This window comes from Triticum aestivum, chromosome 6A (genome assembly GCF_018294505.1).
Source record: "Triticum aestivum cultivar Chinese Spring chromosome 6A, IWGSC CS RefSeq v2.1, whole genome shotgun sequence".
NCBI classification, from domain to species: Eukaryota; Viridiplantae; Streptophyta; class Magnoliopsida; order Poales; family Poaceae; genus Triticum; species Triticum aestivum.
The window spans coordinates 552,469,346-552,484,625 of NC_057809.1; the positions used below are offsets into that span (position 1 = coordinate 552,469,346).

The 15,280-nt window shown below is 43.3% G+C and overlaps 2 protein-coding genes across 2 annotated transcripts; one reads left to right on the forward strand and one right to left on the reverse strand.

The window, feature by feature from the left end:
• The first annotated feature begins 4,489 nt into the window (after positions 1-4,489).
• Positions 4,490-12,316, forward strand: LOC123128427 (presequence protease 1, chloroplastic/mitochondrial). The gene is made up of 19 exons (XM_044548423.1): positions 4,490-4,985; positions 5,246-5,426; positions 5,586-5,760; positions 5,855-5,987; positions 6,095-6,165; positions 6,740-6,823; positions 7,047-7,137; positions 7,263-7,783; positions 7,870-8,034; positions 8,116-8,334; positions 9,276-9,403; positions 9,526-9,715; positions 9,860-9,943; positions 10,023-10,120; positions 10,378-10,642; positions 10,752-10,914; positions 11,036-11,216; positions 11,591-11,662; positions 11,774-12,316. The coding sequence occupies exons 1-19, from the start codon at positions 4,688-4,690 to the stop codon at positions 11,913-11,915; spliced, it is 3,261 nt and encodes a 1,086-aa protein (XP_044404358.1). The 5' UTR covers positions 4,490-4,687; the 3' UTR covers positions 11,916-12,316.
• A 662-nt stretch (positions 12,317-12,978) lies between these two features.
• On the reverse strand, positions 12,979-13,810 carry LOC123130999 (uncharacterized). Its single transcript, XM_044550778.1, has one exon. It carries the CDS (start codon positions 13,658-13,660, stop codon positions 13,190-13,192), a length of 471 nt encoding a protein of 156 aa, XP_044406713.1. The 5' UTR covers positions 13,661-13,810; the 3' UTR covers positions 12,979-13,189.
• Positions 13,811-15,280: the final 1,470 nt, after the last annotated feature.

Consider the following 15,280-nt stretch of genomic DNA (forward strand, 5'->3'; position numbering starts at 1 on the left):
CTATAAATCAAAAGGCCAATGTAGGAAAAAAATCCTATGGATATCAATCCTCCAAAAATCCTACATAATTCCTTTGAATCAAAGGAGCCCTCGGATGGTGTGGGATACAAAACGAATCATGGAGTTCGACCAACCAAACATGTCGACCCAGATCCAGAGAATGGGAAAACTTGCCTAAACTATCAGCATCGCCATTAACAATTCTGCCTTCGAAACTAAAAATATATTTTAAAGAAGATCTCTGTCTAATCTCACTAATAATAGCTCCATGCCCTCCTTGACCAACTATTTCAATGTCATTGATCACCTGCTTGGAGTTCGAGGCAATGATAACGTTCCGAAGCATCAAATCCTCTGCAAGAGATAAACCTTCGCGGCAAGCTATTGCCTCGAGTGTCGTCACATCTATTATGCACATGCCACCAAAGCTGAGTTGCCCATATAATTTCCAGGAGCATCACGACAGACTGCAACAACAGATCCTCTTGCAAGCGATCATGAAATTCATGCATCAACGTGGATCTCAGCAAACCCGGGCGGGGCGCGCTTTAGGTCTAACTGTTACAACTTTGGGTACAACTAGAGCCTTACTCAACTTCGTCGACAGTACCTCGAGCATGCTGATCAGTAGAGGACATGTTTGATTACCTGCATCCCCAACCAGGCCCGAGATGTGTTTTGGCCCGCTTGTTTAGCTAAGCTGCATCCCGACCCTCCCGTTAAAGGAATTGCATCTTGACCCACATGAACCTCAAAGCACCTCACAGTCATGTCTGATAGAAACGTCTGAATCAATAGTTTTCACTCAATTCACTCGTCTTGTGAAGGCAGGGGAACGCGGCGCCGAGTTCGTGCGAGCAGCAAGATGTTGTGAGCTCGCACGTGTCCCAAAAAATTGGCGGGCGTACTCCAGTCACCTCCCGCCGACTGCCTCCACTTATTTAGCTTCCTTTAGGTCACCATCCAAACTCGTGCAATCACCCCCCTTTGAGCTCTCTGTGACCAGGTTGCTTCTTCACCAACAAGCATTTAAGCGATGACATCTCCCTGACTAGTTGTGGTTGGTGGCGGCGATCCTTCTTTCCCCTCTTCTCCAAGTTGTTTCCTGCCTCCTCCCTGCTACTCTGATGGTTGTAATTAACATCACTCCTATTCGTTTAGTTGTTGTCCTAATGCAACTTGCATTTTTTAGGCAACCAAACAAACATAAACAACATGGCCTATAACCTATATTAGCTCAAACAGGGCCTACTGGGTCACTGATGTAAGCAAGAAAAATATGTGCAGATAACCAAACATGCCCAGTGAGTACTACAAAAGGTGAAAGAATTCCCGTAATCACATACAGGAGGTCATATTGCCTAAAAAACATACGGGAGGTCATATACCTAGCTTTTAGCGATTCATAAGGGCACATACAATTGTGCTATCTTTAGAAGTGTCACATAGGATAAATGTTGAGGCGAAAGACAAAGAAGTCAGAATAAAAGACAACTTTTCTTATTTAAGAGACGAACTTCAAAAAAATCAAATAGACTTCATTTCTCAGATAATAGCTAGATCATTTAAAAGGGGATGAGAAAAAAGTCAGGGAACATAGAGTCCTAGAAACCAGAATTTTTCTCACTACAAAGGTTCTTTGCTAACTCATTGGCTACTTCATTTGCTTTTCGGAGGCAGTGAGTGTATAAAACCTTTGCGAAGTCCAGGGCTTGCTCCTTATATTCAAGCACAATAGCCACATTAGAGCCCACATGATCTTCTGCGTGTTGCACTGCCTCCACTTCAAAGTTGATGTCTGATTCTATCAAGGTATTGCTCCCGATTCGTCCTTCTAGATATTCCCGATTCGTCCTTCTAGATATAGCCCGTTTAAGAGACGATCTCCTAGAAACAATACTATAATCACATATCTAGGGATATCTAGTTACCAGATATGACACTAAAAGATATCTCATCGTATACCATTTTTTGCTGCCACTTATACATTACGTGGCGACCTTATGATAAGACAGTCTTACCAAGGCAAGACCAACATCGATCAAACATGCACGCCTCCTTTCATTGACAAGCAACGAGCTTTGACAAAAGAAAAAAAAGAGCGGCAAGCAAAATGCATATTTTTTTTTCTATTTCATCGTTTTCTACTTTTGTTTATATTTCAAAATTTAATTAATTTATCTTTAGCTCACATAATATTTATCAATGTTATGTAAAAACTTTTTTTGCGCTTTTTTTAAATCTTTGTACCATTCAAAATAATATCCGTGACATCTAAAGATGTTCAGACATTTAATTATTTTTTGCATGACATTGTTTTAAAAATGTTTATGAAATCATATAAAAATCATGTAATTTAAAAAAAATGTTGATACGTTTACAAGTATGTTTTGTTTCATTTAAAACGAATGTGTCTGAATTGTAAAAAAATGTTCATAACATACAAAAAATGTTTGTGACATTTTAGAAAAATGTTGAATTTGTATACTGAAAATATTCAACACGTGTTAAAAAAGTTAGCATGTATTTTTAAAAAAAAATATAAAAAAAGAAAAAAATAGTCCGTCCCAAAGTTATTTTTCTTGAGGCGAGAGCAAATTTCATCTCAGGGATGTATGGCATCAGGATGAGACAGAAGGTCAATCCGCCTTCTAGTGGGCCGTAATGAGACAGGCAAGTCAGGCAGTCATTCCACAATAGGCTCGATGTATCCAAAAGTTCGACCCAAAGTGATTTTCATACTTTTCCCAAACCATTTCTTGGTGTTTTCACCAAGTGGCGCGCACCGCCAAAATGCTGCATTTACGCCACTTGCCGCAACTAGGAGTTTTTTTCCTCATAGATTCGTTTATTCAAAACATTTTATCTTTTAAACCATGCGTTCAAATCCGGAACTATTTTTATCATTGGATTTCTCGCGTTGGGCTTCAAAACTACATCTCATGTTAATAGGTTTCGACGAACCTTTTTTCTCATGGAAAAAAACTAAAAGAAAAAACCGGAGCCGGTAGCATATTTTTTCCTACATTTTCCCCTTTCCGAGAGGCACAACTACGCCTCTCGCGGAAGCAAATCTGCGCCTCTTGCGGAAGCAAAAAAAAAACATATTTTCCCTTTGCGAGAGGTACAACTGTGTCTCTCGGGGAAGAAAATATGTGCCTCCACGAGAAGCAAATATATGCCTCTCACAAAAGCAAAATAATAATAATTTTTTTCCTTTTCTGAGAAGCACAACTCTGCGTCCATGAGAAGCAAATATGTGCCTCTCATTGAAAATAATAATAATAGAAAACATGTTTTTTTCCTTTCCCGTGCCTCTCAGGAAAGCAAACATGTGCCTCCACGAGAAGCAAATATGTTCTCCAAAAGTAAAATAAAACACATTTTTTCAATTTCCGATGCCTCTCGCAGAAGTAAATTTGTGCTTTTTCGCGCATTTTTCCCCCATTTTTTCATCAAAAACCTAGGGAAAACCAGGCAGAAACTGAAAATCCCCCGAAAACAACCCATCTAAAACCTAAAAACGCGTACATAAAAATAAAGCCCCGCAAGGGGTAATCATTGATTAGTTGCTCCGGGACACCCGTCCTACGCAAATGGGCCGTCCCATCTTATATCGCTAGTATGGCTGTAATGGCACCATAACATAATTTGTGGCACACTTCAGGTTTTATGAAGCTTCTAGAAGCTTTTGAACTGATTTTTTCTTTCTTATGCCATTTGTCGCTTTATGTTTGCGTTTTTTTTCCTTTTTCGTTTTCCCTTGTTTTTATTTTTCTCCTTTTCTAAATTAGAGATTTTTTTAAATTGGTGAACCTTTTGAATTGGTGAATATTATTCAAATGCGGGGTTTTTCAAATATATCAAAAAATGCCTAATTATTTTAAAAATCAGAATTTTTTTATTCTTTATATTTTTAAAATTAAGATCATTTTTCTGAAATTTGTGAACTTTTTCAAGTCCATACACTTTCTCCAATTAATGAACAATTTTCAAATTTATGGCCTTTTTCCAAATTAGTGAACATTTTTGAATTCATGAACCTTTTCAAATTCACTTTTTACTTGTATTTTTCCAATTTCACATTTTTTAAAAATCCCCGATCATTTTCCAATTTTGTTATATTTTTTTTTCAAAATTAAGTTTCCTTGTGGCCCGCTTTAGGCGCGTGTGAGCGCCAATTGTGTTTAGACCAGGAAACTTGAGTTTTGTAGTCTAGCATCTACAGAGTCGAGACTGGACTAGATATCGAATGGACACATTACAACGAGAATTCAACCAAGAGTTGCAAAGCTCCAGACTTCTCCAGTGTACACGCTACAAACACGTCCGTAAAACGCCAAAACTTCAAACGGGTGCACCATAGCTCACTCTCACACACCCCACGCCCTCCCAACCACACGATTTTCCCTCCGTCGAAAATCGATCCAGAGCTAAAAAAACCCAAGGATTTTCCTCCTCGCCTCCCTTCTTCTTCCAGCCCAAGCAAGCAGGCAAAACCCCAGAGAAAAAGCCCAGCAGCAGGGAGAGCCTAGCCGCATCCATCGATCGAATCGAGCCGAGCTACCACGCACGCACGCACGCCGCCACGTCTGCCTTGTGCGGCCCTGCCCCCTCCCCCAATCCACCCCACCACAGGCAGAAGCAAACCCCAGCCAGAGCCGACGGCAAGCTGGACACCCACGCCATGGAGCGGGTGGCGCTGCTCCGCACCTCCGGCCGCCGCCTCCTCCAGCGCTGCGGCAGGCCCAGGCCCCTCGTGCCCGCCGCCTCCTCCTCCGCGCCGCGTCGCCGGTTGACCTCCTCCTCGTCGGCGGCATCGTCCTGCTCCTCCTCGTCGCGCGGCGGCTCGTCCTGCCTCCTGGCCGCGGCCGCGCCGCTGCACCTGCACGCCGCGGGGCGGTACTGGCCGCTCACCGCGCCCGGCTTCGCGAGGCGTCTCTCCGTCCCCGCCGTCTCCACCTCGCCCTCCCCTGTGCCCAGTGGTGAGCTTTTGCCCCAACCCGTCTATCTGCTTATGGACTGTTTTACCTGCAGTTTCCATGTCTCTAGTAGCGTCTAGGTTGCATTGCGTTGAGTCTCGGATCTCTGCATCTGTATGCTGCTCTGCTCGTTTATTTGTTATGGGATAGCTGGAGATACACTGCTTGTTATTCAAGTAACCTCTGTTGGGAATATGATAAAAAGTTGTAGCTCGAGAATGAATGTGCCAGCGCATGACCTTTTTTCATTATTCCGTAAGCAGACACCGATGATGTCCATGAGTATGCGGCAAAGCTAGGCTTCGAAAAGGTATCTGAACAAGTCATAGACGAGTGCAAATCAGCTGCTGTTCTCTACAAGCACAAGAAGACAGGCGCAGAAGTGATGTCCGTGGCAAACGATGATGAGAATAAAGTGTTCGGCATTGTATTCCGTACCCCTCCGTAAGTGCATCTAGTCCTTGCCTCGTGGTGTCATTGATGTTATATTATCATGCAAAAAGCAAAGCAGGGAAACTTATTCACAGATAGGAAAGATGTAAACAGCATAGCATTGCATGCAAGCTGTTATGTGGTTTCTGAATAAGTTTCCTTTATTACCAGGAAAAATTCGACCGGCATACCTCACATTCTTGAGCATAGTGTTCTCTGTGGATCAAGAAAGTACCCTTTGAAAGAGCCATTTGTTGAGCTCTTAAAGGGTAGTCTGCATACTTTCCTGAATGCGTTCACCTATCCGGATCGGACGTGTTATCCAGTTGCATCAACAAACACCAAGGTGACACCTATTCTATTAGTCACTGATTTGCTCCAGCCATTTATTCAGCACCACCTTTTGTAGCATTATCATAATTTCTGTTGTTGTTTTGCAGGATTTCTATAACTTGGTTGATGTATACCTTGATGCTGTATTTTTCCCTAAGTGTGTTGAGGACTTCCAAACATTTCAACAGGAAGGTTGGCATTATGAGCTTAACAGCCCCGAAGAAGAGATATCCTACAAAGGTTTGATTACTCAGGCTATTTTAGCGAAGCAAATACATTCGGATGTGAGCTAGGTCTGCTCATTCCTCAAAAGTCCCTGAATGCAATGCTTTAACATTTGACTGTAGGTGTTGTCTTCAACGAGATGAAAGGAGTCTACTCTCAACCTGATAACATAATGGGCCGTGTGTCTCAACAGGTTAGCGATTTGTTCGATTCTGTTTTTCAGTCTGTGACTTCTATTCAGTAGGAGAGTTTGCTTATGTGTTACTTTTATCATCCTTGGAATGATACTGCGTTAGAATCACCGTGCTGTTTATTCTAATGTGTTCAGAATCTTTTCAACACATTTATTCCAATGATTGTTTCACCGTATAGTTGATCGGATTTGGTCAATCCCTGTATAGTTTTATCAGTTAGGACTAAATTCAGGCTTTGCTGCTTGACAAACTGCACGCCTTTTTTATGAGGAGCTGCTTATCTAAGAACTGACATGCGGGTCCAGGCTGTTGCATTTCCACCTGCATTCATTCTGCTTTTCTGATTGCTGTTGCAGTTCCACCTGTACATTAGCAAGTTGTAGTTTCAACTGTCTCTAGTCTATACTTCTGTAGTTGATGCTTCCTTGTTTATTAGTTTGTGTTAATAGTCCCAGTGGTGAATATCCCTTTGCGCTGTTCTCATCAGATCCCAGTTCTTTTTGCCAGTTTCTCATATCATTATTTTAGATGCAGTTGCTACAAGAGTACCTAACATATTTGAGCTTTCTACAGGCACTTTCTCCTGATAACACGTATGGTGTGGATAGTGGTGGGGACCCAAATGATATCCCAAAGCTTACTTTCGAAGAATTCAAGGTTTCCTCGGTTCTAATTTTCTATTTTCATGAAATGATACTTAGTTTGTCATTTTGCTCCTCTAGAAAACTATAAGTTTCAGTGATTTTTTACTGGAAAGTAAAAGAGGAATGCTTCTAGGACCATCGAGTCCATCTTTCTATAGTAGTGCACCAATAAGCTAACATTGGTTAATTATTTTCTTCAAATTTTGAATCCCAACCTTTTGATGTCATATGTTCAGGAGTTCCACAGTAAGTTTTACCATCCGAGCAATGCTAGGATCTGGTTCTACGGTGATGATGACACAAAAGAGCGACTACAAATTCTAAGTGGTAATGTGTCCATATAGTAGTTAGTCGTGCTTATTTACAGGGTTGTTTTTTGAGCCTTTGGCTGTATTTTCTTTTTCTTTTTTTGACACCATTGTTTTTTTTCTTGTCTTGCCTCCCTTCTGTAGAATACCTTGACCTGTTTGAAGCCAGCCCTGCTCGTAATGAATCAAAGGTTATGCCTCAGAAACTTTTCAAAGAGCCAGTGAGGATTGCAGAGAAGTATCCTGCTGGCCAAGAAGGTGATTTGAAAAAGAAATATATGGTTTGCACCAACTGGCTGTTGTCAGAGGAGCCACTGGACGTAGAGACAGAGCTTGCACTTGGTTTCCTGGATCACCTGTTGCTGGGCACTCCCGCTTCACCACTTAGAAGAATTCTTCTTGAAAGTGGTTTAGGAGAGGCTATTGTGGGAGGTGGTGTTGAGGATGAGCTTCTTCAACCCCAATTCAGTATAGGCTTGAAAGGTGTATCTGAGGATAACATTGAGAAAGTTGAAGAGCTGGTTATGCAAATTTTGAAGAATTTGGCAGAGGAGGGATTTGCACCAGAAGCAGTGGAAGCATCTATGAACACGATCGAATTCTCTCTCAGGGAGAATAACACGGGATCATTTCCTCGAGGGTTGTCACTAATGCTTCGTTCAATGGTATGAAATTCGTGATATGTAAAAAAAGAAACAGACACATATGTTTGGGCATATTAATATTTTCTTCAACTTCACAACAATTGCAGGGAAAATGGATATATGATATGGACCCTTTCGAGCCTCTGAAATATGAACAGCCATTGCAGCAACTCAAAGCACGCATTGCAGAGAAGGGATCCAAAGCAGTATTCTCCCCGCTCATCGAAAAATATATTTTAAACAATGTGCATCGTGTCACAGTTGAAATGCAGGTCTATAGAGAACCTTCCACCTAAGAGTTCTGTATGAAATGAGCCTTTTGTTGTTACCTCTAACAATAATTTGTTGTGCAGCCTGATCCAGAGAAAGCTTCACGTGATGAAGCCGCTGAGAAAGAAATTTTAAAACAAGTAAAGTCTAGCATGACTCAGGAGGATCTTGCCGAGTTGGCACGTGCTACAAAGGAGCTGAAGGACAAACAAGAGACTCCAGATCCTCCAGAAGCTCTGAAAGCTGTTCCTAGCCTGTCGCTACAAGATATCCCTAAAAAGCCTATTCATGTACCAATAGAGGTAAATTTTTGACTCACAATATCCTTACATCGGCTGAAAGTACTAGGCTAGGTTGGCTAAAAATTATCGGTCAAGTTGTGCTATAGTAAATATGAATTCTACTTCAATATGAAGTCGGACCATATCAGTTCTTAGTTTTCCAGATCCTGATTGGGAAAGAAACCAGAGGCCTGCTCACATAGGTCAAAGTTCAGTGAAAATTTTCTGTCTCTGCATTACTTAGCAAGGTGCTTTGTTCTTTAGCTACTGATTTGGGTGATATGATGTTTCCCCCTCAAATAATCTAGCATTTGGAAGAGTTAAGATTACTGTTCAGAACTTGATTGCACTGTAATATATGTAACTACTAGTAGTGGCTGATAGAGTTGATATGTGGTGACACGGTGATGTGGTCTGTCAGCCTCCTTCCTCCTCTCCCAAACCTTGCTTGCAGAAAAATGGAAATTTGACTCTGTGTTGACACAAAATGTCCTTTGTTCAGCCTAGGTAACTTCCATAAACAATAATTTGTCACCACAGCAAAAGCTAACTAGAGACTAGCAAATAGCCTCCTTACCATACATGCTCATTGATTGCCTAACTGAACAAGACAACTGATGTTACAGATTCTGTCCTGTAAATAGGTCAGAAGCTACATGTTCTGCCATTTGTAGGCCAAAGTTCAAAGTTATCAATCTAAGATTCTAAATCTTTCAGGATTATACTCAATTTCTATATCCTAGAATTCAATCTGGAGTTCAGCCGAACTAGGCATTAGTATATAGAGAAGTTCCTTTCAAAAAGTAGAGAGGATGGTTTGACGATGTTGGATGCATGAACTATTTATTAGGAGGTTGCGTTACCATTTTGTTTCCCGAGGAGGCCTGTTTCTACCATCTCTTTACTTTATTGCTTTATCAGTTGAAATAGTATAATCTTCATTTCTGGAATTGTGTATTTAGGTGGGGGAGATAAACGGTGTCAAGGTCTTGCAACATGATCTCTTCACCAATGATGTAGTTTACTCCGAAGTTGTATTTGATATGGGTTCTATGAAGAAAGAACATCTACAACTGTTGCCTTTGTTCTGGTGAGATCCCCGAAGTCCGATCAATACATTATTTCTATTTACCATGAAATGCTGAATATATTTTGCTGTTCTCTCTGAAAATATACTACGTGGTATTTCAACTAATTGGATGTTCATTCTAGCCAATCCTTACTGGAGATGGGCACGAAAGACATGGACTTCGTGCAGCTTAATCAGTTGATTGGGAGAAAAACTGGAGGCATATCAGTTTACCCATTAACATCTTCAATAAAGGGAACAGATGATCCTCTTACTCGTATTGTCGTTCGGGGAAAAGCAATGTCAACGCGAGTAGAAGATTTGTTTCACCTGGTATGTTTATGATCTTTGTCTGTGTAGATCATACTACCAAAGGCAATGACAGGGTGGAGGACATGCTTAATCTGTTTAATGCTCATCCCAGTTACTGATCTTACATCTGCATCATGAAAATAAATCCTTGTTCTGTTCTTGCAGATGAACTGTCTTCTTCAAGATGTTCAGTTCACAGAACAACAGAGGTTCAAGCAGTTTGTTTCCCAAAGTAAAGCAAGAATGGAGGTACAAAACTAGTATATTTGTGATTCATATTACTATACGCATGCATGCATTTTGTTGTCTAATGATTTCTCGGACACAGAATCGATTGAGGGGTAGTGGCCACGGTATAGCAGCTGCCAGAATGGATGCCAAGTTAAATGCAGCTGGATGGATTTCAGAACAAATGGGTGGTGTTAGGTAAGATTCTTTATGTTATATACACTCCATTTGCAGATTGTTAAGTCAGCTGGTTATTGAAATGATTATGGCCTTGTGAGCATACTTACATGACTACATGTAGTGTACCATAGCTTGCGCTTCTGATACTCAGTCTTGGTTGCTTAATATTAATATGCTTCATTGTGGTCTTAGCAACCCACCATTAGCTATTATTTTGATCCACATGGCATTCTGTTTTTGATTTCACATGTTGATTTATTTGTTGCCATTGCCAGTTATCTTGAGTATTTACGAGACCTGGAGACGAGGATTGATCAAGATTGGGACAGAATATCTGCATCACTCGAGGAAATGAGGAAGTCTCTATTTTCTAAGGAAGGTTGCTTGATAAACATAACCAGCGACTCAAAAAATCTTGAAAAATCTGGTCAACATATTGCCAAATTTCTTGATGCACTGCCAAGTGCCCCATCCCTGGGAAGTGATCCATGGCTCTCTCGACTGCCTTCTGTTAATGAAGCCATTGTTATCCCTACACAGGTAAGGATAATTTGTCTGGTTCTCTGACATTAGCTTTGAGCAGCTATTGGAAGATGATTATTCCCTCTTTGACATACTGAATGATCCTCAATTTATCTGTTGCCTGAAGGTTAATTATGTTGGAAAAGCTGGAAACCTATACCAAAGTGGATACCAGCTTAATGGAAGTGCCTATGTCATATCCAAGCACATAAGCAACACATGGTTATGGGACCGCGTTCGAGTTAGTGGTGGCGCATATGGAGGGTTTTGTGATTTTGACACTCATTCAGGTACTTTGATCTTATACCTGTTCTTGCCCCACTTACATTCATGCCAATAGTTAAGTACCTTACACACTCTGTGCTGGCTCTACATTATCGTAAATATTTTGTCTCCTTTTGGCTTTTGCAGGGGTCTTTTCCTATTTGTCATACCGTGATCCGAACTTGCTGAAAACACTAGATGTCTATGATGGGACTGCAAAGTTCCTCAGAGAACTAGAGGTAGATGATGATGCTCTCACAAAAGCTATTATTGGAACCATAGGGGATGTTGATTCCTACCAGCTACCAGATGCTAAAGGTTACAGCAGGTACATAATCATCCTCTCTATTTTGCATAGTGCACAATAACCAACCCCCATTCGATGATGTGGATATGGGCTTATGAAAACCAGTGGCTTATTGCTGGTCCATATTGCTTGAAATTGTGCCCACAAAGATTCTTTTATAAGAATATCGGTGTTGATACCCAACCTAGAACATTTGTTATGCATGTCCTTACGTATTGATTGTTCTTTGTTGGAGATAACCCACCCTTTCTTAGTATTGTTTGCAACCAAGTTAAATCTTGACTTGGATCATGGTTGCAAACACATACATAAACAAGACAAAAATATGCATGCATATAATATCATAGGCCATGAAGGAATACATAGAGTAATAAATTGGATTTTGCTGTTTTCAGTCTGATGCGGTATTTGTTGGGAATCACTGAGGAGGAACGCCAGCAAAGGCGCGAAGAGATACTCGCAACCAGGTAGATATTTCTATGGTCTAAATTGCACATTCCTTGAGCACACTTTACAGAATCGTCCCAGGTATACGTTTTTGTGCAAAATCTCTTATCATGTTGTTTCTTGTGTGGCAGCGTGAAGGATTTCAAGGAGTTTGCCGATGCTGTCGAAATGATCAATGACAATGGGGTTGTGGTGGCCGTAGCATCGCCTGACGACGTCGAGGCAGCAAACAAAGAGAAGTCGTTATTTTCAGACATCAAAAAGTGCCTGTGAGGCCTCTCCATTCCCACCCAGGCAGGGTTCAGTCGGGGGCCTGCGCCGAGCAGAGGTTCTTCAGCGTTTTGCTTCACTGATGAAGAATGGTCTGGCGCTGTAACATGAGTTTGCGTGGCGAGAGCACTGATCACCTTGTCTGTAGCCCGGTTACGGTTGTTTATTTTTCGCGCCCATTTTTAGGGGAAATAATTAGTTGAGGGTGTTGAGCGAAGCACAATAGTTAAACAGAGTTCCATTGCTGCCTTTCCCCCTCTGCAATCAGTGCTCAAACAAGCCGGTTGTACACCAAGTTGCTGATAGGAGATTAAGAGCTGATGAGAACCTGCTCAAAATTTAGCTGAATATTCTGTAACTTGTTATACCAAAGATATAAATGTTTTCGCAGCTGGGTTGATCAAGGTCCTTTCTGAACATAAATCCCTGGAAATGCTAGGGATCACACTACTTTCTCTAGAAATGCTAGGGATCACACTACTCTCTGGGAACCGCTAGGGAACACTACTGATCCTTATCAGACCTTCTCGACCGTAAGATTAGAAGCATCACAGTTGTTGGATGAGTACGGTGGGTCCTATGCACCTCTCGTGGGCCTTTTCTAAAACTGAGCGCTAATTAAGTGGGATTGCTATTAACAACCGACCGATTTAACATCTCCTGATGCTCAAAAAAAAAAGATTTAACATCTCCTGATTTCTGCAAGAATTGAGGGCTCCTTTGATTCAAAGGAATTCTTTAGGATTTTTGAAGGATTGAAATTCTTAAGAATTTTTCCTATGTCGGTCCTTTGATTTATAGGATTGGATTCCATAGAAATTTATCTTATGAAATCTTTTGTACTACATTTCATAGGAAATCTAACATCAACTCCAACCTTTTTTTATAATTTCTTTATTTTTCATGTGGCATCAAAACTCTTTGCTAATCCTATAGGATTCAAGTTGACATGCCACTGTAGTCCTATACTTTTTCTATTCCTACATTTTCAAAATCCTGTGAATCAAAGAGGCCCTGAATTGTAAAATTCCTGCCTCCGAAGACAGCCATCAAGGCAATAATAAACTTACAAAAGCGTCTGATCATTTATCTTATCTTCACTAGTATAACTCTCCAGGCAGCTATGGTTTACTATAGCGCTAATAATTACTTCTCCCAGTTAGTGACAACAATGATCGAATTTGAGGAAACAAGTTACATGTGTGACATACAACAGGGAACGAATTCGAGGAGAAACCAATCCTGCTGAGACGAACAGGCGAGTAGTACATATCGTCTCATTTCCTGCCGCTCTGCTGCTGAGCCTGGTGCTGCTGCCTGTGCAGCTGCGCGGACGCGATGGCCAGCATCGACCTCACCTTGGCGACCGCCGCGGCGTTCTCCGGCGGGCAGCTGGCCAGCGCCGCCCGCAGCGACCGCACGGCCGCGTCCGGCCGCCCGGCCCCGAGCGCCGCGCACGCCGCGCGGTACGCCTCGTCCGCGACCCGCGCGTCGTGGCAGGCGGCGGCAGGGGGAGGAGGCGCCCGCGCCGCGGGCGACGCCTCCTCCTCCTTCTCTCCCTTGCCGCGCGGAGGCCGCGAGGAGGTGGAGGCGGGGGCGGGGTCGAGGAGGGCGCAGGCGCGGGCGTACTCCGTGGAGGCGATGGCGGCGTCGATCTGGGACATGAGGGACTCGGGATTCGAAGGGAAGCTCCGGATCGCGTCGAACGGGCTCCAGCCCCGCCGCCCGCCGCCGGCGCTGCCCGACATGTCTGCAGCCGCGGTGCGGATTGGAATTGATGGGTAGTGGTAGTGGCGACTAGCGAGGAGGAAGAGGGATGAGGGGGGAGGTAGGTAGCTCGAGTCTAAAAAATAGTACTGCGTTGTGGTGCCTGATGTGTGGCCAAGCCTAAAAAATACGTACAAAACATTCTAATAAACATAATAAAATTATATTCCCTCCGTTCCAAAATTCTTGTCATTTGTCTATATACGGATGTATCTAATACTAAAATATACTCTCTTTTTTCTGAGAAGAAGATTATTTGATGTCCATGAACCAACCATTGACACTACCGCCACCAGCGCGGGCCGCTGACGTGTTATTGTTGTCCTTCCCCTATCAGAGTCGACCGTGGCAGATCTAGATTAGGACATTAGGCATGAGGCCCAAATCCTTCACATACTGTAGCAGGATCCGTCCATGAGAGTTGGCCTGCCATTATTGATGACAACCGGGAAATCACAGTGCACGTGTGCTAACAACCATTGCAGCCGAAGTTGTCACCGTTGAACCCTTGAATCAATCTAAAGCGTATAACATCAGATCTTGTCATCGCGCACACATGACAAAAACCCTAGCCTTATTGCTCCAAGGAGGCAGCAATAATCTACGACGAAGCTCCATTGACTCCGTCCCGAAAGACGAACTCAAGAAGGATCGAAGCCCATGAGACCAACTCAAAAGTGAATCGTTGACATTCACCCGAGCGCTCTTCCTGCAAGGACTAAAATCTCCTAATCTAGACTACTAGCCAAAACAATAGCATCAGTACTCTCCTTCCGACCACCACGGCCACAGAATGACAAATAAAGGAGAGGCGAATCCTAGGCTCGTTGATGAAGCTTAGAGGGGACAAGGTCTTTGCCCTAGCCACCACTGTCGTGACGGGAAAGGAAAACGAGTTTCGAACTATTGTATGTCTAAAAAATAATAATCTGACTAGGCTGAGCTGGGCCACTTTTATTTAATGAATATGTCAAAAATGTCAAGAAAAAGAAAAAGAAATAAAATGAATGTAGTCTCATGTAAATGAAAATCATCCGTTTGTTTAAATCTCATTTGAAATGTATGAGAACGGGTTAGACGCGGACAAATACAGTGTTGAAGATAAGCTAAGTTGCTCAAAGAAAATAGCTACATTAGTGTAAAAAAAATGCCTTACAGATTGACACTTGTGCCCATCTCTCCCGTGCCGCTCCTACGAGCGGCCCGGACGGATCCCTAATCCCCCCCGCCGCCACCCCCCACCTCCCCTCCCCTCCCTCGCCGCTGCCAGCGGACGCCGTCGGGCAAAGCCCGTGCGCGCTTCGGCGGCGGCGGGGTCCCCCCTTCCCTCGAGGCTCTCCGGCGGCGCGGGACGCCTTCCTCTTGGGGTCAGGCAAATCGGCGGCGGCGCGCGTCTGGCCTGTGTCAGCGTGGTCCGACAGTGCTGGCTGGAGCGGGGCGGTGCTCCGGGATGGCGCGGCCTGGCGTGGTCCGGCCGGATCTGGCGGCCACGGACGGCGACGCTCGGAGGTTGGAGCTGGGCGCTGCTCGGGGGATGCGGCGCGCGGCGGCGGGCAGCGGTCGGTCCTACGGGAGCTGGCGGTGCAGGGACCGGTGGTGCC

What these genes read in the sequence shown, in the direction of transcription:
- LOC123130999 (XM_044550778.1), bottom strand. Translation starts at nt 13,660, where the DNA reads ATGTCGGGCAGCGCCGGCGGCGGGCGGCGGGGCTGGAGCCCGTTCGAC.
- LOC123128427 (XM_044548423.1), top strand. Translation starts at nt 4,688, where the DNA reads ATGGAGCGGGTGGCGCTGCTCCGCACCTCCGGCCGCCGCCTCCTCCAG. An exon ending in CTATTCATGTACCAATAGAG is followed by an intron (nt 8,335 to 9,275) that starts GTAAATTTTTGA and finishes TTGTGTATTTAG; the next exon opens with GTGGGGGAGATAAACGGTGT. An exon ending in GATGCTAAAGGTTACAGCAG is followed by an intron (nt 11,217 to 11,590) that starts GTACATAATCAT and finishes TGCTGTTTTCAG; the next exon opens with TCTGATGCGGTATTTGTTGG.